Source organism: Sphaerodactylus townsendi, linkage group LG04 (assembly GCF_021028975.2).
Source record: "Sphaerodactylus townsendi isolate TG3544 linkage group LG04, MPM_Stown_v2.3, whole genome shotgun sequence".
In the NCBI taxonomy this organism is placed as follows: domain Eukaryota; kingdom Metazoa; phylum Chordata; class Lepidosauria; order Squamata; family Sphaerodactylidae; genus Sphaerodactylus; species Sphaerodactylus townsendi.
Window position 1 is genome coordinate 143,233,179 of NC_059428.1, and position 24,501 is coordinate 143,257,679.

At 45.5% G+C, this 24,501-nt stretch overlaps 1 protein-coding gene across 25 annotated transcripts in view; it reads right to left on the bottom strand.

The window, feature by feature from the left end:
• Positions 1 to 24,501, bottom strand: part of RBFOX1 (RNA binding fox-1 homolog 1) — a 1,291,038-nt gene that overhangs the window by 261,512 nt on the left and 1,005,025 nt on the right. The window contains exon 1 of one of the 25 annotated variants that reach the window (XM_048494251.1): positions 23,332 to 24,219. The exons of 23 other annotated variants lie outside the window; for them this stretch is intronic. In XM_048494251.1, coding sequence (XP_048350208.1) covers positions 23,332 to 23,475 — 144 coding nt within the window. In that variant the 5' untranslated portion in view covers positions 23,476 to 24,219. Of the gene's footprint in view, positions 1 to 23,331; positions 24,220 to 24,501 lie in introns of those variants that run through there. One more of the 25 variants, XM_048494265.1, reaches the window with a different exon arrangement.

The following is a 24,501-nucleotide window of genomic DNA, read 5'->3' on the forward strand; positions in this document are numbered from 1 at the left end:
AGCGCTCACTTGACACCTGTGTCTCTCTCCTGACTTTACCATCTGCACAGAATGGTAGCACGGAAAGCTTCTCTTGCTTGGTACTACAGCTCCCTTAGACTATCTTGAAATAGGGTTGCCAGCCCAGCAAATTCTATAGCCAGCAGAGATTTGAAACCAGCTTTCAGCAGTCCTTTTTTTAGGATGCCAGGTATTGCTGGCAATCAGGGTTGTTGGCAACCAGAGAGGTAGAACACAGGCAGGAGGAAAGGGAAGTTTGACTTATAGGGAATCCGGAAGTGATTGTGCCTCTCTAAGAATCACTGGAAACTCTATGATGAAACCAACTTTTCCCACAAGTGATGTCCTACCATTGGTCTGATGGCATTTTAAATTTTTTTTCTTCAGTTGCTATTCCAAATGGAGACAGGGGTGAAGGATTCCCTGCCCACACTGGGGGGCTGGCAACTGTAACTACATTCTATCACTCTGGCCCTTTCCGCACGGGCAAAAATGCCATCCCCAGGGAGCCATTCGCACAGGGGGCGCAGCTGCTTCACAGCTGCACCGCCCTCGCGCCGTTTCCCAACCTCGCTTGGCAAGCGAGGTTGTTGGGAAACGGCGGCTTCCAGGCGCCTTCCCTCCCCCCGACCGGGCGACTCACCTGTCCTGCGGCCCTCCTGGAGGCCGTTAAGCAAGAGGGCAGGGGGGCAGTTCCCTGGCCTGCCCAGCGACGTGCGGCCGAGGGCACAAGAGACCGGTAGAGTTAAGCTTCTGACGACGGTACAGCTCTGCGCCATCGTCTCGGCCGATTCTGGGACCGTCCATGCGAATGGTCCCAGAGGGGTCGGCGTGGATTGCGCCGACCCCGACCCCTTCCGCCTCCGTGCGGAAACAGCCTCTGTGTGTTCCTGCATTGCAGGGGTAGGACTTGATGGCCTTTGGGGTCTTTTCCAACTCTATGATTATATCATATAAAAAAAAAGAGAGTCATTGCTGCACATTGGTTCGTCTAAGACCAGGATTTTGCGATGGGGTGTGGTTGGGTACACATTTGGCCACACATATGCGTTATCATGAATGAAGCATAGGTTGCAACACGTATTGAATGCATAAAGAAATACAGGCCACACATTTCCAAATGAGCATCTGTTCAGAGCTCACAGAAATTACCAGCAGCTTGCTGGAAGGATGGGACCTTTTGATGCAGCAAAGCAACAAAACATACATAAAATGGAGCCTTGTGACAAATGAAAGAGACGAGGGACTGCAGATAAAGAAAACTGGTCCAGGACAGGGCAAAATTGAAGGAAGCCGGTCTCTTTTCCACAGGCTCTGAGCCCGGCCATTTGGACAGCAGTCAGTGGGAGGTGAACCACTTTGACTCATCCCCCCAAAAATAATCACCCAACCAGACACCCAGCCGAACGCTTGGGGGCTACTGGAGGCTGGCCTTGCGCAAGGGGAGAAATAACAAACAAATTGTGCAAATCCTCTCCAAGGGGACAACCAAGTAAACTGCACCTTCCTCACTGTGCAGTTTTCACAGAGGCAAAGCGCGCATGTCGAGACAGATAGCAGATGCTATTTTTAAACCGTCCTCCTGGCATTGGAATAAAACAGCAAGATGGCATTTCTACACAAACTGTCGCACTGTGGACTAATTAATGAGTCAACTGGGACCATTGACTTTCTTTTTTGGAAAAACAAAAACAGGTTTCAAAGGCTTGGTACCAGTACTTGGGATTGTCTCTTAAAGATGATGGAATCTCTGGGTTACCTTCTTGTTTACTCCACGTTTGGGAGTCTTAAGAAGGTGGAGGGGGTGGGAGGGGGGTGGATGGCTGAGATACCAGTGGCACGATGAGGTTTCATAGAATTAGGTTGACCAGCGTGGCAGGAAAGATTACAACTTGGAGGTCACACAGTGAAGTGACCAAGCCAACTTCAATGGCTTCGGATAAAGAGGTGATATATCCATAAAGAAGGTGGGTTTATCAAGTGCCCAGGGGCAACAGGGCATCTGGTCAGATGCTATGTAAAATAAAATGAATGGACCATTGGTCTGGTCAAGTGTCTCTCCTGTTATGTACTTACAACCATGCTACAAACAACTCACTGGGTTCATTTATGGAGGAGAAGTTGATCTATGGCTCCCAATCTGGATCCTCCTTGATCTGAGATTGCAAATGACTTAGCAGACCAGGTGTTCGGGAGCAGCAGTAGCAGCAGAAGGCCATTGCTTTCACATCCTGTATGGGAGCTCCCAACTGGTGGGCCGCTGTGAGTAGCAGAGTGCTGGACTAGATGGACTCTGGTCTGATCCAGCTGGCTCTTTATGTTCTTATGTTCTTAGTTAGAAGTGATACCGGTTCCCTTGAATCTTTGGGGATAAGGCAGCTAACCCACTACCGTGTTTTCCCGAAAATAAGACAGTGTCTTCTATTAATTTTTGCTCCCCAAGATGTGCTATGTCTTATTTTCAGGGGATGTCTTATTTTTCCACTCCACAGCTGCATGCTCTGGTGTTCAGTTCGATGGGCAGGCTTCCAAACAAAAACTTTGCTATGTCTTACTTTCGGGGGATGCTTTATATTTAGCACTTCAGCAAAACCTCTACTATGTCTTATTTTCAGAAGATGTCTTATTTTTGAGGAAACAGGGTAACTGAATCAACAAAGAGTTTTAAAAGCTCTGATGTTTCAGAAACTAGTTTGAGTACACACTATTCCAAAAATGGACTGGACTGTTTTAAGAACCAACACCATTTGGTGAACTGATACCAGAGACATGATCCAGAAGACACACACATCACCGCAATCTATATGCCCATTTTTAGTTTGTTTGTACTTCAGTTGCCTGCCTGTGTGCCACCCAAGCAGATGAAACACACCACACACAGGGGTTGGTTTTCATTGCTGGATTTTGTCCAATCTGCATTGAATAATGAGAAAGTTTCATACTTAGGCAACCTAAGAGTGGAGGGGAGGGTTTTTGGGGGGGGAGGGGGAGGAGGATTTGCTGCTGCTATCCAGTTTTACAAATAAATGCCCCTCTCTAAATAACACCAACTGAGAGAGAGAGAGAGAGAGAGAGAGAGAGAGAGAGAGAGAGAGAGAGAGAATAAAACCAAATACTGGTTTGGTCACAACAATAGATGTGTACATATCCCAGAGCATTAGCTACATAATGAAACTTTACAAAACGGCATAATGTGGGATCAGCTTGTTGCTGTGTTTTCCTGTTTGAGGAATAGATTGGTTAATAACCCATCAAAGCTACAAGTAAACCCCAGAAACAATAGAGCAGATGTTGACTGCTGTCTGCCACCTCGCCCAACATAATTAAACACAATGAGAAAGTCACCCACCCAAAGAACAGAGGGCAAACACGGCTTTTTGAAAAGGTACGATCTCAACACAAAGCCACATGTCCTGGGCACCTGCCTGGGATTAATTTGTGATATTTATATCATTTGCCTGGTGATGAAAACAGGAATTTTAATTTCCTTATCTGAATTCAGCCATCATTGCGCCAGGCATGAAACAAAAAACACATCAAAAGCAAATAGATCTTCTCTCATTAACATATATCATTCCAATGCTTGCAGAAGGCCACATTGGCTAATTCCATAAAACACAATCAAATTTTTGAGCGGTGCATGGTGGTGGTGGTTGTGGTGGTTTGGGGGGGAGGGGAAATCTGGACAATTCCATCTTTCTCCCCCCCCCCAATCCCATGGCTGTTTAAACCAGTGAACACAAACACTTATATTTTTGGAATATTACACAACTTTTTTCACTGTATTGTTGAAACCGTCATCAATTGGCTGTTATGGGTTTTCTGGGATGTGGCCATAGTCTGGTGGTTTCAGCTCCTGCCATGTTTTTCGCATCTTACCATGACATACCTCTAAAGATGCCAGCCAAAGACAGAAAGTTAGAAACGATAACCATCAGACCACGGCCACACTTCCCAGAAAATCCACAGGAGCCAATGTTCTCATTGTTGCTCTTTTTCCTTATAAAATAACATCAGTGCCCTAAGCTGAATTGCAGATTCCTTATAAAAATGCTACAGATGAAATGCCTTTGCTAATAAATAAATATTGCTTTTTGGGCTTGGACTGGTTGTGTTGAAAGTCTGCTCATTTAATTTCCCGCAGTACACTGAAGAACAATAATACGTTACAGGCCTATATTCTCATGGTCAACAACTTGCATGTCGCCCTCCCAACACACACAAACACCTTCTCAATATACAATTTTTTTTAAATAGATAGAATGAAGCCATGATGATCACCTTAGGAGACACAGTCACTTGGAACCACCAAGTGCCAATCATTTGAACAAATGTTGAGACAGATCAGAGCAAACCATATCCAACTGTAGGATTCCTTCAGAAAAGTGGGCTTGCTTAGCTGGTCATGAGATGTATTGCCACCCATCCTGATCTTGCCATGAAAACATCTTTACAGCGACCGCAGTTCTTGTGGTAGCTTCACCCTTTCACTTGAATGTGCCTGAATCCACCCACAGACCTGGTTTATATGCATTACCTGGGGGGCGTGGCTGCTATTCATTCCTGTCATCCAAAAATTTTAGTAACAGGTTCCCATGGTGGTGGGATTCAAACTGTGGCATAGTGCCAGTGGGGCTGGGCGGGGCACGACGGGGGTGTGGCTGGGCATGATGGGGTGGGGCATTCCTGGGCGGGGCTGTGGCAAGGACGCAGCCGCTGTGCCGGTCCTTGGGTGGGAAACGAATGCACGCAGGCGCAGGCTGCCACGCACGCCGGTGCACCTCCTGCTAGACTGCTTCAAGTTCTGTGTGCTACTGCTGAGAGGAGGGGCGTAACTAAGGCAAAAATCACGTGGCAAAATCACCAATTAGTAACTCCCTCTTGGCACACACAAATAATTAGTACTACTCTCAGGAACCTGTGAGAACCTGCTGGATCCCACCTCTGCCTGGGGGCGTTTGGGTCTTCCACACTAGTGGTTTGCTAGCACAAGCATCGTCTTTTATCATTTAGTTCATTGGTCCACTGCGTCACCACCTGAAGGAGGTCAAACTTGGTAAGGAATTAAAGTAGAATAAAATCATTCCACATGGAGACCACTGGCCCATCAAGACCAGCACTGTTGGAAGCAGCTCTCTAGGGTCTGACATAACCTTGTCCCCTATCCTTTTAACTGGAGATACCATGGACTGAACCTGCAACCTTTCGTATGCCAAGCAGATTCTCCATCACTGAGCTACGGCCCCTAACGTTCACTGTATGTATATGTCTGCATGTCTGTAACTACTGTATGTCTGTAACTAAGACACCATATGTCTGTAACTACCAAAAGCAGCACACAAGAGTATTACGATAAACCTTCCTTTCTAACATCGCCTCTGAACATCTCTGGCCTTCTCAACCTTATGAGGCCGCCATCAGTCGCCTGTGCGCACGCGAAAAGCAGTACAACATAGGTCAGGGATTGACTACTACCATGGCCAACAACGTTCTTGCTTGCCAAGGAAAGTCAAAGCAGCCTGGGTGCTCCCTCACAAAAAAATAAAATCACCCACTTACCCACAATCTTCTGTGACACACAGAGAATAAGGAAAAAGTGTGCACCAAAGGAAGGGTATTGCATGAACAGGACTGGAGTGCATGCCAGACTAGAAAAATATCACCCTTGGTTCTCTGTTCACATGCCACATCTTTTGCTGGCGAGGAGGCCAAATTGCTCAAGGCCATAGATGCCAAAGTTTAGTCCTGCCACCCATTTCATAGTGGAACTGGGCCTCTCGTAACATAACAGGCATTCCAGTGAGGACTGCCAATGTGTATTTCCATCCACAAAAATAGTCTGGGGAAGGAGGAGTCTGCCATCTTGATTTGAAAACTTTGATTTGGGGCCAAGCTACAAGGTAGGTGATTGTGACAGCCACAAAAGGGAAAAGAGAACCAGGCCATGCAGTTTAGTCCTTAAAAAGGATTTTTGCTTAAGAGAACATCCAGACCTAATATCCTTCTTGGGGGGGGGGGGGAGGTGATAATCGTGGCAGTTTCTACTTCAGTGGCTGCACCCCCCAATTCCAGAACATATCAGAGAAAACCAGGGGCCACCCAAAACCAGAGGAGCGAGGCTACCCCTTGGGGTAGGTAGCATAACCACTACGCATCATTGGTGCAGTGAATACCGGCCTTCCAGCTCCAGAAATTAACACCTGGGCCAGCTAATAAAAGAAGGGACATTTTCTGTTTGCTCCCCCAAATAAAAAAAGCATTACCCTAATTTCAACATGTGCATTATGTTAAAAACAGGTGCCCTGGCGAGCATTATGGTGTTTTTATCTTAGCTAAAAGACACAATTACTTTGTTTACTGCAAGCGCGCATTTCCTCGGTACATTTCTCCCCCCCCCCCTCCGTGGCTTATGGATTACGGCAGGGGGAGTTGAGGCCTAATATCATCTGCATCTCCTTATGCAAATAAACGCCACCTCCCACCCACCCCAGTCTATTTCCATAGACGACGCCATAAAGCAGAAATACCAAAATGGAAATCTAATGGAAGCAGCGCGCAGGTTGTGAAGAAAGCCAATCAGCCTTAAAACAGCTGAGATAGATCTCATCCAGCAGTTTGTTCGTTCCTTATAGAAAAGCAATGAAAATATTCTTCAGTGAATCAGATTTATATAAAAAAAGAGAGAGGGGGGACGCTCGTGCCGGCTCGCTCGCACACTCTCCCCCGCTCTGAAAGGCTGCAAAGCACTGAATTCTTTTGATTTATGAAGGAACCAAACCAACGCGTTAAGCAAAACAGCTGAAGCTGGCTGGGGCCTATTCCCCTTTTCCCGCAGCTCCCCCAGAAATTCCTTTATTAACCTGTACCAGGCACTGCCAGCGAGCAAAACGAGCGGTACAGGGTGTATAAATCATTAAAATTATGCTGTGAAATGGCTCAGATCCCTGTGCTAGCTGGGAGACCTTCCTGCACAATGGGGGCTTTGGGCATGGAATTGGTTGTGATGAAATGTAGTCCATCACGCTCCGAAGCAGACGCGACCCAGGAGTTTTCCTTCCAGTTCTCTTCCCTGCCGCTTGCCCGGCCCGGCCCGGCTACACCAATAGACGCGCAGGACGACTCCCCGAACAAAATCTATTTTTGAAAGGGGGAAAAGAAATTACATGCCCTCCAAACATTTTGCAGATGGAAACGGGGAAATGCTTGCAAACTCGTCCCTGTTCTTGTGCCAAAGATCACTGCGTGTGCTTTTCCCGCTACACAACGTACACTTCATAGTGCTGAAGACTGCTGTCTGCTATTGCTGTGATCCTCTTTCCTGCATTGGCTTCAGGGGCAGGTGGAAGCAGTGAACTGACCACCCCCTTTCCTTATTTTAATTTAAGGAGAGTTTTAATGGAATGCCTCATCTTACAAAACTGTTCCTGCATCATCTTATTCTAAAGAAGGAGGTGAACACATATAGCCACATTTGCTATGTTGACTGAAGGAAAGCAACATGCTGGCTTTAAATGTTCACATGTGGGTGGGTGGGTGTTTTATCTGGGGAGGGGGTATGGCTCAGTGCCAGGCACCCTGATTTGCCCACAGAACATCCTGGGTTCAAGCTCCAGCGTCTCCAGTTAAAGGGTTCCATGTTGCAGGTGCTGGGGAAGGCCTTTCCTCACCACTGCTGCTTAGAACAGACTACCAAGAGCTTGATGGACAGCAATGATTAGACAGACGTGTTTTATATGTTCAGTTCATAGAGTCTATAAGTCATTGACAGAACACTCTCTTGACATCCAGACAGTCTTTGTCTCAACCATCACAGGTAGCAGACACTGGAAATGACCTTCTTCTGACCAAGACCCTTGGAAAGCCCCTGCAACTCTGAGTAGACAGTTCTGAGAAAGATGGACCAATGGTTTAATTCGCTATACCTTTCAAATGGAATTGTCCATGGCTCAGAGGCAGAGAAACAACATGGCCATCAGACATTCCCAGTTCCAGATTCCACTGACCACAGGGGCGTACCAACTAGGGGGACATATGGGGTCAAATGTCCCTAGGCTGTGGCCATTTAGTAACACAAGGGTTGGAAAATTGCCCCCCATTTAGTAATGTGGGGATTGGAAAATCAGGGGAGGGGGACTCAGATTTTGCACCAGGAGGCAATTTCCCTAGATATGCCTCTTACTGCAGAAAGACCTTTCTCTCTGGCTACCTAGATGCAGGCCAGGGCCTTAGGAGGGCGAGTTAAGTGGCCACTCAGAAGGCAGCAGGACTATATTCATTGTTGCTAACCCCCATGCCTATGATGACCACGGCACCACCAGCACTAGGAGGAGGAGTGGCTCTGGCTCAGTTTGCTCACAGTCCCAGTAACTCTCCATGGGTCCTGCCCACTGGGAGATTTCCTGGGGAGTTCGTGGGCCGCTCCTTCCCTGCAGAAACCCCAGAGATACTGATTGTAAACATTAGCTGGGCTAAATTGAACTTCCAGAGACTTGGGGAAGGGGGCTGACAAAAACGTTTAGAAGACACACAAGAATTAGCCCCAACAATGAAACAGGCGTGGTGGTTTACTAGGGAAAGGTACCAGAAAACTGGACTAAATAGGGCATATGCACTGAATATCATTGCTTGAACACCCATGCTGCCCTCCACAGTATACTCTGCTCAAGGCGTTTCTCCATCTGCCATATGCTGTGTTAATTTGCTCTGCAGTAGCCTGTTTTGTGCTGCCCTTGCAAACAAGCATGTTAGCAAACTAACAAAAAAAATCCCATAATGGATCAGGCTGGGTTTACAACTCAAACATTCAGCAATCTGAGCGTTCTGTGTAGACAGTTACAAAGGGATAGAAACATGAGTGTTCACAAGTGTGCATTTGTAGGGGTGCGCACCGGACTCCAGATGAATCCACACACATGCAGGCACAGGCCCCACTTAGACATTTAAACTCTAGAAATCAAGGGAGAGAAATTTAACTTCGGCATGCTAGCACTAGCACTTTTTCCAGCAATAAAGTTTTCCCCAGAACTGGTTCTGGAGGGTTTTCCAGGCTGTATGGCCGAGGTCCGGTGGATTTTGTTCCTAACGTTTCGCCTGCATCTGTGGCTGACATCTTCAGAGGTGTATCACAGAGAAAAGTCTGTTTCTCACTGTGTCTGTGAGAAGGGAAAGTTTAGTGTGATATATTGTCCATGTCCCAGGGTGGGGAACCAATTATTAACTGTTTGGGTGGAACTTGCTATGCAAAGGTGTGGTTGAGTGCATTGTATTGCGGGTGGGGTTATCAGTCCATTTTTAAAGTACTGGGAGCCAGGCCCTGCTAATCTTCAAAGTCTCTTCTTTCTTATTGAAGTTGTCCTGGTGTTTGTGCCTGTTTGCAAGGGCCGAACAGGCCCCGGAGCCTCCCTGTTGGTTTGCTAGCCAGCCAGCCAAGCAGAAGTCGACCTGGTGAGCTGCGGCCTGCTCCCCATGGGAAGGAGTGAGAGTCCTTCCCCACCCACCCTGTTGAAAACACCTGTAGGGGGTGGGGTCTGGCAGCTACAACAGGAGTTCAACCAGTAGCCCAAGGCAGCCATCTTGGGCAACGGCCTTGGGCCGCGGACCCATTTGGGGACTATTGTAGACCCATTTGGGGACTGTTTGGGTTATGCCAGCAGACTCTATTTTAGTTCATTGTATTTTAGTTTTTGTAGTTATGGGATCTGTTATTTGGGAGTTAGTTGGTCTATTTAATTAACTGTTTCATGTTTTATTGTTTGCTGCATTGGACACTGTGATGACCTACATTTTCAGGGGACCCTCTTATTGGTGTCAGCCACAGGGGGGGCGGGTGGGTATTTTTAATGGGGTTTTTACAGACTTTATGCATGGTTTCAGCTATGTTTTTATTTTTATGTTAACTTTGTATGTTTTAATGGGGTTTCATCCCCATTTGTTAGCTGCCCTGAGACTACGGTATAGGGTGGGGTATAAATTGCAGCAGCAATAATAATAATAATAATAATAATAATAATAATAATAATAATAATAATAATAATAATAATAATAATAATAATAATAATAATAATAATAATAATAATGATAATGATAATGATAATGATAATAATGATAATGATAATGATAATGATAATAATGATAATGATAATGATAATGATAATGATAATGATAATGATAATGATAATAAAGGGCGGGGAAGAAAACTTTTTCCCAGTCTTCCAACAGACTACAGTGCTCTGGCCACTGCTGGCATATTTAAACCATCCTAATGCACCCGTTTGGTCTTTAAGCAGCCATTTGGCATAATAATAAAGCTTAGAAGAATAGTCTCGCAATGCATGCTCAGGCCGCGGTGCATAACACAATAATGACATTCAGAACAGAAATAAATGAAGCCCCTGAAGCGCTCTTCTGTCAGCTTTGGAAAGTAAATAACTTTGCTCCTGACAAGAGAGCGAGAGGTTTTTCTTCCTCTTCTCCTTCCGTGCTGGCTCCTTCTGCCATAGCACATTAATTGAGTGCCATGGCCATGTTAAACCCAAAGACGGGATTCATACAGGAGTGAATGAGAAGGGAAAGCAGTTCAGCAGATCTCTACAGAAATCTCTACAGTTTTTGCACTTTCTCTGGCTCCTTCCGCACCTGCAGAATAAGGCACTTTCAATCCACTTTCACAAATGTTTGCAAGTGGATTTTGCTATTTTGCACAGTACAATCCAGCTGTAAAGTGCATTGAAAGTGCATTATTCTGCGTGTGCGGAAGGGGCCTCTCTCTTGAGCCCCGTACATGCGTTGCTGTCAGTGTGAGGCAGGTTGAGATGATGCCCGATGTGCCACTGAGTCAAGCCACTGTGTGTCTGCACAGAGTTCTTAGGTGCATAATCCTATAACATGCGACTGACTTGTAGAGTTCAAGCCACAAGATGCAGACACAGCGAGGAGGACCAGATGAATTCGTGTGGGGTAGGCCTGTCAAAGTTAGTTATAATGGCTGGATTTAATCCTCGTGTTTAGAGGGGGTACACAGCGATTGCACAATTGGTGCCTATGGACATTTCGGCCACAAGATCATAAGAAGGGCCAGGCTGTATCATAACAAAGGGCCATCCACTTCAGCGTCCCACAGCATCCTGGCTGATACCTTCAGGAAAGCTACACGCAGGGTGTGGAACCAGTTGTTGCCTGCCAGGAATGGGAATTCAGAGCACTTCTTGTAAACATGGAGGTTTTGTTTAGCCACAATGATTAATTAAGAACATAAGAACACAAGAACATAAGAACAAGCCAGCTGGATCAGACCAGAGTCCATCTAGTCCAGCTCTCTGCTACTCGCAGTGGCCCACCAGGTGCCTTTGGGAGCTCACATGCAGGATGTGAAAGCAATGGCCTTCTGCGGCTGTTGCTCCTGAGCACCTGGACCGTTAAGGCATTTGCAATCAAAGAGGATCAAGATTGTTAGCCATAAATCGACTTCTCCTCCATAAATCTGTCCAAGCCCCTTTTAAAGCTATCCAGGTTAGTGGACATCACCACCTCCTGTGGCAGCATATTCCAAACACCAATCACACGTTGCGTGAAGAAGTGTTTCCTTTTATTAGTCCTAATTCTTCCCCCCAGCATTTTCAATGTATGCCCCCTTTGACCAGATCTCTTCACCTGGAATCACTGCAATTTCTTAAAAATATATTACAATTGCTTTCAATAGAGGCAACTCTCCCGACTTTTTTGACAATTGCAGCAACAACACCATTTAGCAATTTTAAGGAATGCCGGTTGTGGTGGGTTTTCTGGGCTGCATGGCCGTGGTCTGGTAGATCTTGTTCCTAATGTTTCACCTGCGCCTGTGGCTGGCATCTTCAGAGGTGTATCACAGAGGGAAGTCTGTTACACACTGTGTCCAGAGAGAAGGAAATGTTTAGCGGGGCATATATTGTCCATGTCCCAGAATGGGGAAGCAATCAGTAAGTGCTTTGGGTGGAACTTGCTATGCAAAGGTGTGGTTGACTGCACTGTATTGTGGGTGGGGTTTTCAGTCCATTTACATTCATATTTGGCATGCATTTAAATGACTGAGCATTATTTCTGCATTCTTTACAACAACCTTGTAGGTTAGTGCTTTCCTTAAACAAAAGTTGAGAGCAGTGACTCAGTTAAGATTGGATATACTTTTTGGCATTATCTCAGTCTAAATGTTGCTGGATGTTTTGCGTTTCTCAATTGCCCAGTCTTCCACAGTCTTGCTTATAAAGCAGAATTGGCTCAGTATTCCATTTCGATAATTTCCATATCTTGAACAAAAGGAGTTTTCAGCTCTTTAGGTCTGTTTGCCTTATTTTCCCCTCTGTGATATTGGTACGTCTGCTCATTGAGAAACTACTGGGAAAGAACATAAGAAGAGACCTGTTGGATCAGACCAGTGTTTCACACAGTAGCCAACCGGTTGCCCTGGAGGGCAACAAGCTCCTTGCACCAGGATCCAGCAGTTTACTGCCTCTAATCATGGAAGCTCCCTTTAGTCACCCAGCCAAGTAGCCACTGACAGGCCTCTCCCCCGTGAATCCGTAATGAACTTCCTTTTCAACCTATGCTCGTAGTCATTACTACTGCCACCGAAAGTGAATCCCCCAGTTTAATTACTCATTGAGTAAAGAAATATTTCCTTCAGTCATTATATGAGCAGTGATACCAACATTCTCTGTGTTGTTAACTATATTATGACTTTCCTGGGGGAGGATCAACAAATCATCCGTTTATCCCGTGCGCATGTGCGTTCTTCCCGTCGCCTCTATGCTTTAAGTCTGCTGATTTAATATAATGGAAGAGACAAATAGAAGGATCAAAATATTGTGGGAAGGAAGCTGAAATGCTGATTGAGACTACAGCATCATAGTGCTCAGTGCGAGTGGCAACAACTTTCCGGGGTATCAGATCACTTCTAGTCCTAGGAATCTTTAAATTATGGTTGCCAACTTCCAGGGGATGGCCAGAGATCTCCTGGAATTACAACTGATCTCTGGGCAACAGAGATTACTTCATCTGCAGAAAGTGGCCTCTTCGGAAGGTGCGATTTGTGGGGTGATACCTCTATGAAGTGCCTCCCTTCCCCAATCTCTGCCTTTTTCAGGGTCTACCCCACCCCCCCCCAAAAAAAATCTCCTCGCCTCGAAGTGTCAACCCTACTTTATGCTCGGGATCTGACGCAGGGCACTCTATTTGTAAAGTGGATGCCCACACCCAAAACTATACAAGGAATGAGTTCTTCCTCATCAGATTTGTGGGGTGGGGGCAAATGACCTAAGTGGAAAATGAAGATTGCAGAATGGTAGAAATGCATTTGATGCTTCTAGGGGAATAGATGAGAACATTTAGAGAACAGATGACAGAGTCTCTTGGGACAAGTGGACAGAAGGCTTCTGCCTACTTCAGATTTCAATCCATCACACACATTAAAAAAAATGGAAAGAGGCAGCAAACCATGATGGACCAGCCACTCTTACATTCTCCCAAATGCCACTGAGACTCTACAGACACAACTCCCAACGACTCTGCTGAAAATCTCTTTCCAAACTTGGCCAAGTCCAAGGGAGAGCGACTAATCAACAATTCTGCTCGCAATTCCAAAGCCGAGAGAAGCTGACACCGTACAGTCTGAAAACTGATGGCAAATAGACAGGAGCAGAAAATAATCAGCTTCATTATCAACGGTCCCGCAAAAGGGCAACACAACTTCTCTCTGTCAGGGAGCACACATTACTCTGTAAACATCAACCATCTGCAGAGAACTGACAAGACAGAAAAAGGGGAGCCGGTAACTTTTCAGCAAAGTTCTTAGCCTTTAACAGACTCTGGAGTGGGTCCAGGGGAGGGTGACCAAAATGGAAGGCAGTCTGGATTCTATGCCCTACAAGGAGCGGTTTAGGGAGCTTGGGTATGTTTAGTCTGGAGAAGAGAAGGATAAGGGCAGAGGTGGGATCCAGCAGGTTCTCACAGGTTCCTGAGAGTAGGTTACTAATTATTTGTGTGTGCCAAGAGGGGGTTACTAATTGGTGATTTTGCTACATGATTTTTGCCTTAGTTAAGCCCTCCTCTCAGCAGTAGCACGTAGAACTTGAAGCAGTCTAGCAGGAGGTGCACTGGTGTGTGTGGCAGCCTGCGCCTGTGTGTATTCGTTTCCCGCCCAAGGACAGGCGCAGCGGCTGCGTCCTTGCCACAGCCCCACCCAGGAATGCCCCGCCCCCAGAATGCCCAGCCACACCTCCGTCGTGCCCCGCCCAGCCCCATTGGCGCTACGCCACAGTTTGAATCCCACCACCATGGGAACCTGTTACTAAAATTTTTGGATCCCACCACTGGATAAGGGGTGATATGATATCCATGTTTAAATATTTGAAGGGATGTCATGTTGAGGAGGGAGTGAGCTTGTTTTCTGTGGCTCCAGAGACTAGGACCAGGAGTAATGGGTTTAAGGTGCAGGAAAAGAGATTCCACCTAAACATTAGGAAGAACTTCCTGACAGTAAGGTCTGTTCGACATGGAATTGGCTGCCTCAAAGGGTGGTGGAGTCTCCTTCTTTGGAGGTTTTCAAACAGAAACTGGATGGCCATCTGTCAGGGGCGCCTTGATTGTGACTTCCTGCATGGCAAGGGGTTGGACTGGATGGCCCTTGGGGTCTCTTCCAACTCTTCAATTCTATGATTTAGAGCTGAATGAAAGGACCATTTCCAAACAGCCCTTGACCTCTCCTGGTACTCACGGTTCATTTTCCCCTTCTCAATCTTCCTCATTTTCCAAAGCAAACTGTGCCTGTCCCGCCTCCCAAAACCAGTCTCTATTATCCCTCCCCCCCTTTCCAAATGCAAAGCTTAATAGAAAGGGGATAGAAAGCTACGTTTAATTCCTACACTACACAGCACTTAACACTACACTTAACTCCTGTTTACTCTTGTGCGGAACTGACCCCACTTAACGCAGCCTCCGTCCGGGGTCCCAACTAGCCAGTATTCAGAATGAAAAGAACACGGCTCTCTTCAGCTCTGAAAAGGCCACTTTGCTTTCAGCCTTCCTGAAAGGGAAGAGGGAAGAAAACATCTCAAGGAGGCCAAGAACAAATTAAAAAAGGTTTCATTTACATTTAACACCCAAACTTTCCCTTTGCTCCAGAGGAACGGCCTTCAAACCTGAACCCCGAGGTCTATAGATGAACATCAAACCACCTTGCTTCCATTCATTAAAACGGACGGCGTGCCACGAAGTCGCTTGCTAGATTTGCATTAATGGTTATCTGAGACACCTTTGAGAGCTGCCGTGACTTGCTGTGATGAGATTCCCTAAGAGCTCTGCAGTGCCCCCTTGGTACCAAACACATTAACCTGACAAAGAGCGCACCAGAGTGATTTCCTCCCTTCCCCTTTCAGACTACTGCAATTTGTCTGACAAAATATGGTGATTTTTTTTACCTTAGTGATAAGAACTAAACAAGCAGTTTGCTTCCTCTTGGGGGCAGCTGGGCAGGTTAAATGAATCAGAAATATGGGAAAAAAAGATTTTAAAAAACATAAACCATATCTGCCCTCAATCCTTGAACCATTGGACAATTATTTCAAGGTCCAGCCTGGGAGGTGTTGAAACCAACAGATGGCAACGGAGCATCATGCAGACGCTTTTCTGCTCATGCGGGAATAACAAGCGTTCTGTATGAGCTCACATGGGAATTGCCGGGAATAGGAAGCCCTGGCAATGAAAATGGCCCGAAAGCGCAGCATCCGTAAGGAAAACGGTGCTTACAGTTCTCAAGAGCTGAAAATCAGAGGAAAAGGCCCAGTTGTGGAATGGGACCAGTTTGCAGAGTGGCAAACTCACCCGATGAAACTGCGCTGCAATGAACTTTAAGAAAAGATGCTGACAGTTGCCAATAAAGTCCTCCTTGAGAAGGAAGTGTGGGAGATGTCCTTATCAAATTACATGATGGCCTACAGACAATTCACACATCCAAGGAGCCTTGACCAGACTATCAACATGTTCCAACCGTGAACTGAAAACCAAGGTTGGTACAACTGAGGACTCTAGAGATCTAAATAGCCTACAAGGGTCTGTTGTGTGTGCCTCAACTGAACACTTTTTAGAACCCAACTTTCTATTCTTCACATTCGTTTTACCCTCATGAAGGTCTTGAATGATAATTCAGTTTCCTGAAAGCATAGGGTTGTTTTTTTTCTGAACAGATAAATAGTCGGATTTTTCTATGGTTGTTCAAAACAGGGCTCTGCAACATGCTGATAACTACATCAGTCGTCGTCACGGTGGCCCACAACATCAAAGTATTTAGAATATGAATGGACAGTTGAATGGGTATATACCTGCTGAGGGCAACTCATTTTTTTTTCATTGAGAAAATTCTTAAGTTCAAGCTTCATTCTGAAGCAAGCCAAATCGTTTCCAATGAGCTCTTACACAACACAGTCACTTCCACCAAGACTAAGAAATCTTTCAGTGGCTGAGGCTTCTTCGGTACGTGGATTGGGCTCCGCCTCTTCAACAGCTGAGAAGGGCAGACTATTCTTTTGAATAGGAACTGGGAAACTTATATTGTCAGGCCTGGATTTTATGGGGTTGTTCTGCGTGAATTCTTTTGCTTGCTAGCTCACTGCCCGCCAAGTGCCCGCCAAGTGCCCCAGTGCTGGCTTCTGAAGGCCATTTCCCCAAAACTACTTTTCTGCCGTACTTGTTGTTTGAATGGGAGGGGGAGGGGGTAGATATGCTTATATGTTTCTCTGCTTTGCCTGTCAGACAGAGCAGTCTTTGATACTGCACCTGATCTGATTTATGCCTGCAATAAAGAAACCTTTGTGATTCACAAGTGTCTTATTGTCTGGTGAAGGGGATCTTGATCGATCATTCATTCATTCATTCATTCATTCATTCATTCATTCATTCATTCATTCATTCATTCATTCATTCATTCATTCATTCATTCATTTGGTTTTATAGGCCGCCTCATCCCCAGAGGGCTCTATGTGGTCCCATAAGCAGCTGATCTGTTTCACCAGGGTTTTTTTGTGTGTGCATTAGTCCTTTAATCTCTATTTCTCATTCTGCTACTGACCATAACAACAGCAAAGGGGAAAAAAGCAAGATTATAGCTTGGTAGTAGAACATTTGCCATTTTATATAGCAAGATGCAGATCCCCCAGTCTCAAACCTCAGTCAGAGGAAACAGTGTTGAGACAGATGGACTTGTGGGATGACTCCGTATGATGCTGCTTCGTGTGTTATAGGAGGGCCTCCACCTCATTAGCTTCCAAAGTAAGAGAGCATTTCATCTTGCTAAAAAGCAATTGGGGAAGGAGTCAATAGTTCAATAGCTAAGTGCTGGCTTTCCATGCAAAACATCCCAGGTTCAACACTGAGCCCCTACAGTTAAGAAGAAGAGTTTGGATTCACACCCCACCTTTTTCAACCATAAGCAGACTCAAGGCGGCTGACAAAACTCCTTCCCTTCCTCTCCCCACCACCGGTACCTTGTAAGGCAAGTGAGGCTTAGAGAGTCCTGAGAGAACTGTGACTGGCCCAAGGTCACCCAGCAGGTTTTTTGTGTAGGAGTGGGGAAACAATTTGGTTCCCCAGATTAGAGTCCATCGCTCACGTGGAGAAGTGGAGAATCAAATTCAATTCTCCATATTAGAGTCCACCACTCTTAATCACTACACCATGCTGGCTCTCAAGAGAATTCAAGTAGGAAGTGTTGGGGGCGTCCTATCACCTGAAGATCTGTGTCAAAGACGCAGCACAACGGCCACCTCAAGACAGCATCATATATTTTTTCAGTTTCAGATGCAACGAATGAAAGAAGCTTGTTTTCAACAGAGATATGTTCCCCTCCCTTCTTATCAAAACCCAACTGTCTGCCTTTAAGATGATTATTTCCACATAAAATAAGGAAGCCATTGGGTAACACGAGGTAGAAAAAGGGAGTTCTCTGCCACAAGGAGCTTACAGGATAAGAACAGCGATTAAGGGGTGGGGCGGAAGAGGAAGCAATTAAGGGGTGGGGCGGAAGAGGAAATGAGAGAGGATTTCACTATTGTATTGCTGCCAATCTCTGGAAGTGTGCTCCAACTAGGCAGTTTCCATGCTATTTAACATGTCGTGTTTAAATGTGTATGCTTTGTTTCAGATTTCTTTTGGCTCGGTTTTAAATTCCTGCTTGTTTTCAGACTTCTGTCATCCAAACCTTGTTGCACCGTTCACTGGATGTTCCACCCTCTTGGATGTGCTCGACTTACACGAGCTGCCTTGATTCACAGCAGAAAAGGCGGACTATAAATAATGAAATTAAGTTATTGAATAGAAATGAAGAGGAGATACAGATGCTTCTGCAGGGATGAAGATGGCCTGGGCTTCACAGCAGAAGGGGCTTTGCGCTCAGGAGAACAGGCTGCAATCTTTCAAATGTTGTCTTCCCCCGAGGAACATCCCGTCGAGTTTCCAATTTATACAGGAGACATTTCAGTGACACCGGCAAGGAAACCATGTGACATAATGGCACCAGATCCGGATGAACGCATCATGCATTAGGGAGGAATGACTCAGATAAACTTGGTGGGAAACACAGCCCTTGTGAGAAAACAGCTAGAACATTAGCAGGCTGCATCTTTAAGCTTCTGTCTCTAGCTAGATGTGATGGGATAGAGAGGCAAAGCCCTGAAAAGGGAAATAAAACCTTCCCAGTGTGAAAATGGGAATCGCTGCCTGCACTGTGAACTACTTTCTAGTTAAAGACAATGCAGGTTGGTATTGAAGTCTCGGTTCAATTGCTTTCGATCTGCCGGTGTCCAGCATGAGGAATGGCTCCATTTAAGAGGAATTGCCCTTTGAACAAATCACTTCACTATTTAAAACAAACCACATGCATCATCATTAAGTGGGGAGAAAATTTACCAATCTCATGATATCGACAATGATGCGTCTGCATGACGAAACGGGATAGTGCGCAGATTTGCAACAGTTGTCTCTGCAGCTTCCTGTGCAGGCTGAATCCCGTGGATGCCGACAACCCTTGTAGGATCGGCAAATTCCTCAAAATGCCTGGTTGCGTTTCTATCAATCCCTACTGCAAGGGATTTGGCTCTTAGAACAAGAAAGATGAAATCACTACTTGCAGCATCTTAGTTAAGTGTCATTGATCTTTTCAGGCTCAGTTTGTGTGATTTGGTTTTTGCTTGCTGCCTTTCCAAAGTCAGATCAATCTAGGATGTCAAAATTATCTCAAAGGATAGTGCTCAGAGACACATGTACACACCAAAAGACGCCAGATACAAAAAGCGCCACAGATTACAGGTCCATTTGTTTTTAAGAATTCTGAGGGATTGGGGTTCATTTTGAGGAGATCTGAAACATCTGAGAATGAGGGGTGTCATAACTCTTTTCAGAGAGATGTGGGCTGATGAAGGGATGGATATTTCACCCTCAAACACCCACACAACATTTTGGAAATGCATTCTCACTTCATGATAGATCAACTTTCATCTCCCAAGTCATTCTCTACTGACCTTTTACCAGTGGTGGGATTCAGCCGGTTAGCACCACTTCGGCAGAACCGGTTGTTAAAATGGTGCTTGTAAACAACCAGTTGTTAAATTGTTTGAATCCCACCACTGCCTTCCAGGATATGGTTCTAAAGCTGAGGAGCATCTTTGGAAGTTATTTTGGAGTTAAAGGGACTTGCTCCAGAGTAAAGTTTAACAGGATCAAGCTGATAATTCAATACACACTTTTTTATATTGATCCTTTTGATAAAGATTTTGCCCCCTATTAATTAACAGTAAAAGCTGGGCCTACCAGACAGGCTTCTGAATTTAACCAGCATCTCCACAAACGGCGGAACAGAACTGAAACATTTCTTATAAAACAAAGCTGCATTTTAACCTTCTTTAAAGAATTATTCTATCACACGAGTGAAACATGCCTTCCCATTAGCAGAAAGAAAACAATTTTGTCAGTGTCTTGTTAGTCAACGTCTTTTAAAAGTATTTTCATGAATTCATAAAGGACTAATTAACCCTACAGGTTGGTTTTTACCAAGTAATCAAATAGCAAATAAAAACAAAAATAAGAACCGACATATTTTATGAAGTGGCATAAAATATCCTATTAATTCTTGTGTGTGGTGTTACTAACCAGGAAACAAAGGGAGATCATACTGTGTGTATATGGGGAAGGAGCTTTTTCCACTTATGAAAGAAAACAACTCTCCTTCTAAAAAACCACATGACTAATATCAATATGGACATATATAGGGAGGGGATAAGTGTGAGCGACACAGTGTGACAATATCTCAAAATACTGAAGAACAGAGCTTGGGAGGAATAATAGTGAACATGTCACAAGATGAAACAGATCACCAACATGAAGTCAGTGGAAAACTTTAAGGACCCCCCCCCCCCCATGTGCTTCAGCAAGAATGTGAGCGACATCTAGTTAGGGATTTTATGGTTACTGCTCAGTATTCGCATATACTGAAAAAGCTACACAATTAAAATATTCTGGTTTTCTAAAAATATATATAAAATATGTATACCAAAGGGCTGGTTTCGTGTCCTTCTCCCCAAAATGAAAGAAAGGCCAGGTGTGATAGAGTCAAAACTGAGATGAAATGCAAATTGTTAAAAAGCAAAATCATGTGTGGTTGGCCAACGAGACACAGACGAAACACAAAAAATGTGAAAAAGCAAAATCATTTGTGGTTGGCCACACACAATAGCTGCGCCTGGACTAGCCATTCTTAGAATTGCTAATGAGGCAAAATAAAATCTGGACATGGCGGGGTCTGCAGTGAACTTAGCCAACCAATGCTATCATTATCACATTATACAGGCACAACCAGAAAACACCTCTCTTATTTAAATCTGCATGCAACATTTAAAACACAGCAGCAACATCTGAGGAAAAGAAAGCTATTTGTCAAGAAGAAGTGGAGCAGAAACTAAATCCACACTGTTCTGGGGAGGGTTTTTTTTTTTTGCAACAAGCCAACAAAAACCCCTTCCTGATGAGACATTACCCAAAAAGCTTCCTTCCTTCCTTCCTTCCTTCCTTCCTTCCTTCCTTCCTTCCTTCCTTCCTTCCTTCCTTCCTTCCTTCCTTCCTTCCTTCCTTCCTTCCTTCCTTCCTTCCTTCCTTCCTTCCTTCCTTCCTTCCTTCCTTCCTTCCTTCCTTCCTTCCTTCCTTCCTTCCTTCCTTCCTTCCTTCCTTCCTTCCTTCTTGTCTAGGGCAGAATGAAAGCAGTGGAATTTCCCCCTTCCAATGATCATTAGGACTACTAATATTCTCTTAAACTGGGAAGAATGGCTGGACCACGATTAGGGCAGAAAAAGCAATTGCAATTCAGCACAGAGGAGAGATCGCTTCCAAACCCCCCCCCCTTCCCTCTTCCTCCCTGCCACCTCATATTTATGTAATCTTTTAGTAGCTCCTTGTGTGGCCAGTCTGACCTCTGACCTTGCGCCACATTGGCCTTTTCAAAAGCTGCTCCCTTCCTCTGTTAAATTGTCATCCCAGATAAGTTCAAGACAGAACGGCAGGATTCAGGAATGTTTTATTTTTCTGATCATCTAATGCAGCCTCAGAGAAAGGGGAATGGGATCCCCCCCCCAAACAGTGTGGGTTTGAGGTTTTTTAAAGAGATTCAGAAGGCAAAACCCCAAGTACAGAATCCAGAGCCACGCTTAACACACGATTCAGTTTGCTTTCGACACTAATTATAATTGCAACTACACAATGCCCTCCCACACACATAAGCATCCGAGCCGGTACAAAACACAAACCTTTTACATGTAGGTTTTCTTTTTCTTGAGATAAATACCACCAACTATCAGGAGAAATACCCATTTACAAGTCTCATTTGTTTTATAATGTATTTTCCCCATTTTTTTAAAAAAAATCAAGCCTTTCATGCCCAGCAAGATTTGTGCCTTTAACACAGCGATATTTGCATGCTAGACTCTTTGCACAAAATTCTCCGTAAATAGAATTTAAAGATGTGGTTTTTTTAAATGAACAACGGCACGGGGGAAAGAACGAAAACTTCAGCAGGGTTTTGCACAAGTCTCTGAGTCACATCTGAACTGCTGCGATAGCTCTCAGGGTATTAACGGGCAAGAGACACAGTACATACAATAGGGTTCAGCTGAGCTACAGTAAACACAGACAAGGGGGCAAACACACCCACACCACACAGTTAATCAGAACAGACTGAATAAATGCAATTAATCCCATTTGCATGAGAAGACATTTCAATCTCGCTGCTAGATGTCCAAGGTAATTCGGTCCTGCATTAGTGCACTCAAGCTTATTACCAGGACATGCAAATAAAAAACACTATAAGGCTTCCCTGATTTTCATTCGGTTTGCTTTGCGGCAGATTGGGAATTTTCTTGCCCTGTGTCACTTTCTGCCTTCTCCTTTGATCTCACGGAAAAGAGAGAACGAAATGGAAAAACTCTTTTTGTACGCTAGAAGAAAGAAACAAAGAAAAGGCAGCCCCAAAGGAATCACTGAATGGGAAGGGGTGGGGGAGCCACTAATTCCTAAGACAACTGGTCTACCCTCCCTCCTAACACCCCCCCCCCAAATACAATGCTCATTTGCAAATGTCCAGATGCGATCGGCGGATTTACAAATGTGCTCCAGAGAACCTGTCAACTTCTACAATTCAGTTGGACACTTCCTTGACTTCTGAAGCTGTACCTGTGTCACATTCCCCAACTTTACCTGCCTCACTTGGTGCGGGGGGAGGGGGGAGGCTGAACCCCAGTCTGCACTCAGGCTTCGGAAAGGCAATTTTGACATCCTGGAGAGGAAGAGCTGAGAGTGGGGGAATCTAAGACCCCCCCTCCCAACTCTCCCTCCTTCTGGGTGGTCAGAAGCGTGCATACAGTAGCCAACAAAGTCCCGTATTCAGCCTACATACAGACGGCTCACAACCGAAACATTAAAGAGATGCCGGAAAGCGGCGAGCAGAAGGTGCTTGGGAAACTCTGTCCACTGTTTGGACAGCTCCTAAAGAGAAAGGTCTGCCATCCAGAGCAGAGGCTGAGAAGTACATTCGGTACAGGTTAATTTATTGTGCTTTTCTTTTTTCCGGGGAGGGGGTGTCATTCAAATCCACACACACACACACACAGTGACTTCCATGCACAGGACAATTACACATTCTATTCAGGCAGAAAGATTTCTTTTTCCACTCCACAAGGTACAGACAATGCAAAGCGGCTAGGAATGACCGAACTGAAGGAGGAAGAGGGAGACAGACAGAGAGGAGGAAAAGTTGGTCCGACTTACCTGCTGTAAGTACATAAATGTCAAGGCACAGGACAGCTGGGGACACATACCGACATTCGGAAGCGCCACACAAGTTGCTCCCGTCAGAGGATGTTGCATGTTGCTGCTGTGAACGCGACGCAGGGCAAGTGACGGGGCTTGCATGCGAGCTAGCGGCTCCCGCTTCCTCAGTACAAGGCTTGGTTATTTATTTCTCTCTCTCTCTCTCTTTCTCTCTCTCTCTCTGTCTTTGCTGCCCCCCCACCCAACAACCACCCTCTCTCTTTCTCACTCCAAAAACACCCCCTGACCTCCCCCCCCAACGCCTTATGCTGATCTTGGGGCACCTTTGGGTGGCCGCTGCCCGCCCCAAACACCCCACTGCTAAAGCCCTACATTCATTTGTCAAGAGAAGGCCATTGGGTGCAATTTCTTCACCTCACCTCTAAAAAAAAAATCAAGGAAAAAGACCTGAGAGAGGTGGAATGGAGAAGGAGGGGGGGGGGATTTAATTATAATCAAAAAGCAAATGCAGCCTACAGCTTGTAAGCCAAGCGACTTGGGCTCCCCCTCAATGTCAGCCCGAGAGTGAAACCTGGTTTCCCCCCCCCCCCCACTCCTGCTCTCTCTGCAATACAAGCTTCTGTCTTGTACAGAAGGAGAGAGAGAGAGGGAGAGAGAGAGAGAGAGAGAGAGAGGGAGAGAGAGAGAGAGAGAGAGAGATTCAAGCTATTTGGCTGCTCTCATTTGTCAAATGGGTCCTAGCCAGGGCAGGGGCTCTTTACCACTCACCAAAATTCAAATAACTGCATTTTTAAAATCCCCCGAGAGGGTGGGGAAGGAGAGGCAGGAGAGAGAGAGAGAGAAAGAGAGAGAGAGAGACGCATCACAGGCAGCCATGAGGTTTGGGCAAATTAATGTCACTGCCCAGCTGGGACTGCAAAAGGCTGTTATGATTCACCAAAGAACCCCCTCCCCTTGCGATGCTTTCCCCACTCCCTCTTCCGGCCCCACACCTAGCAGACAGAAAGGGATTCCCCCTTTCTAAGGCAGCCCCCGGTAGTCAGAAGGCAGCATCAAGAGAATAGACCCATCTGCCCAAAGTCTGGGACCCCTCAAACAAAGTTAGGTGCTCCTGTGGCATCTATTATTTCCGTCTTTCTCGGCTTAAAAGCATGCAGAGAGGAAACA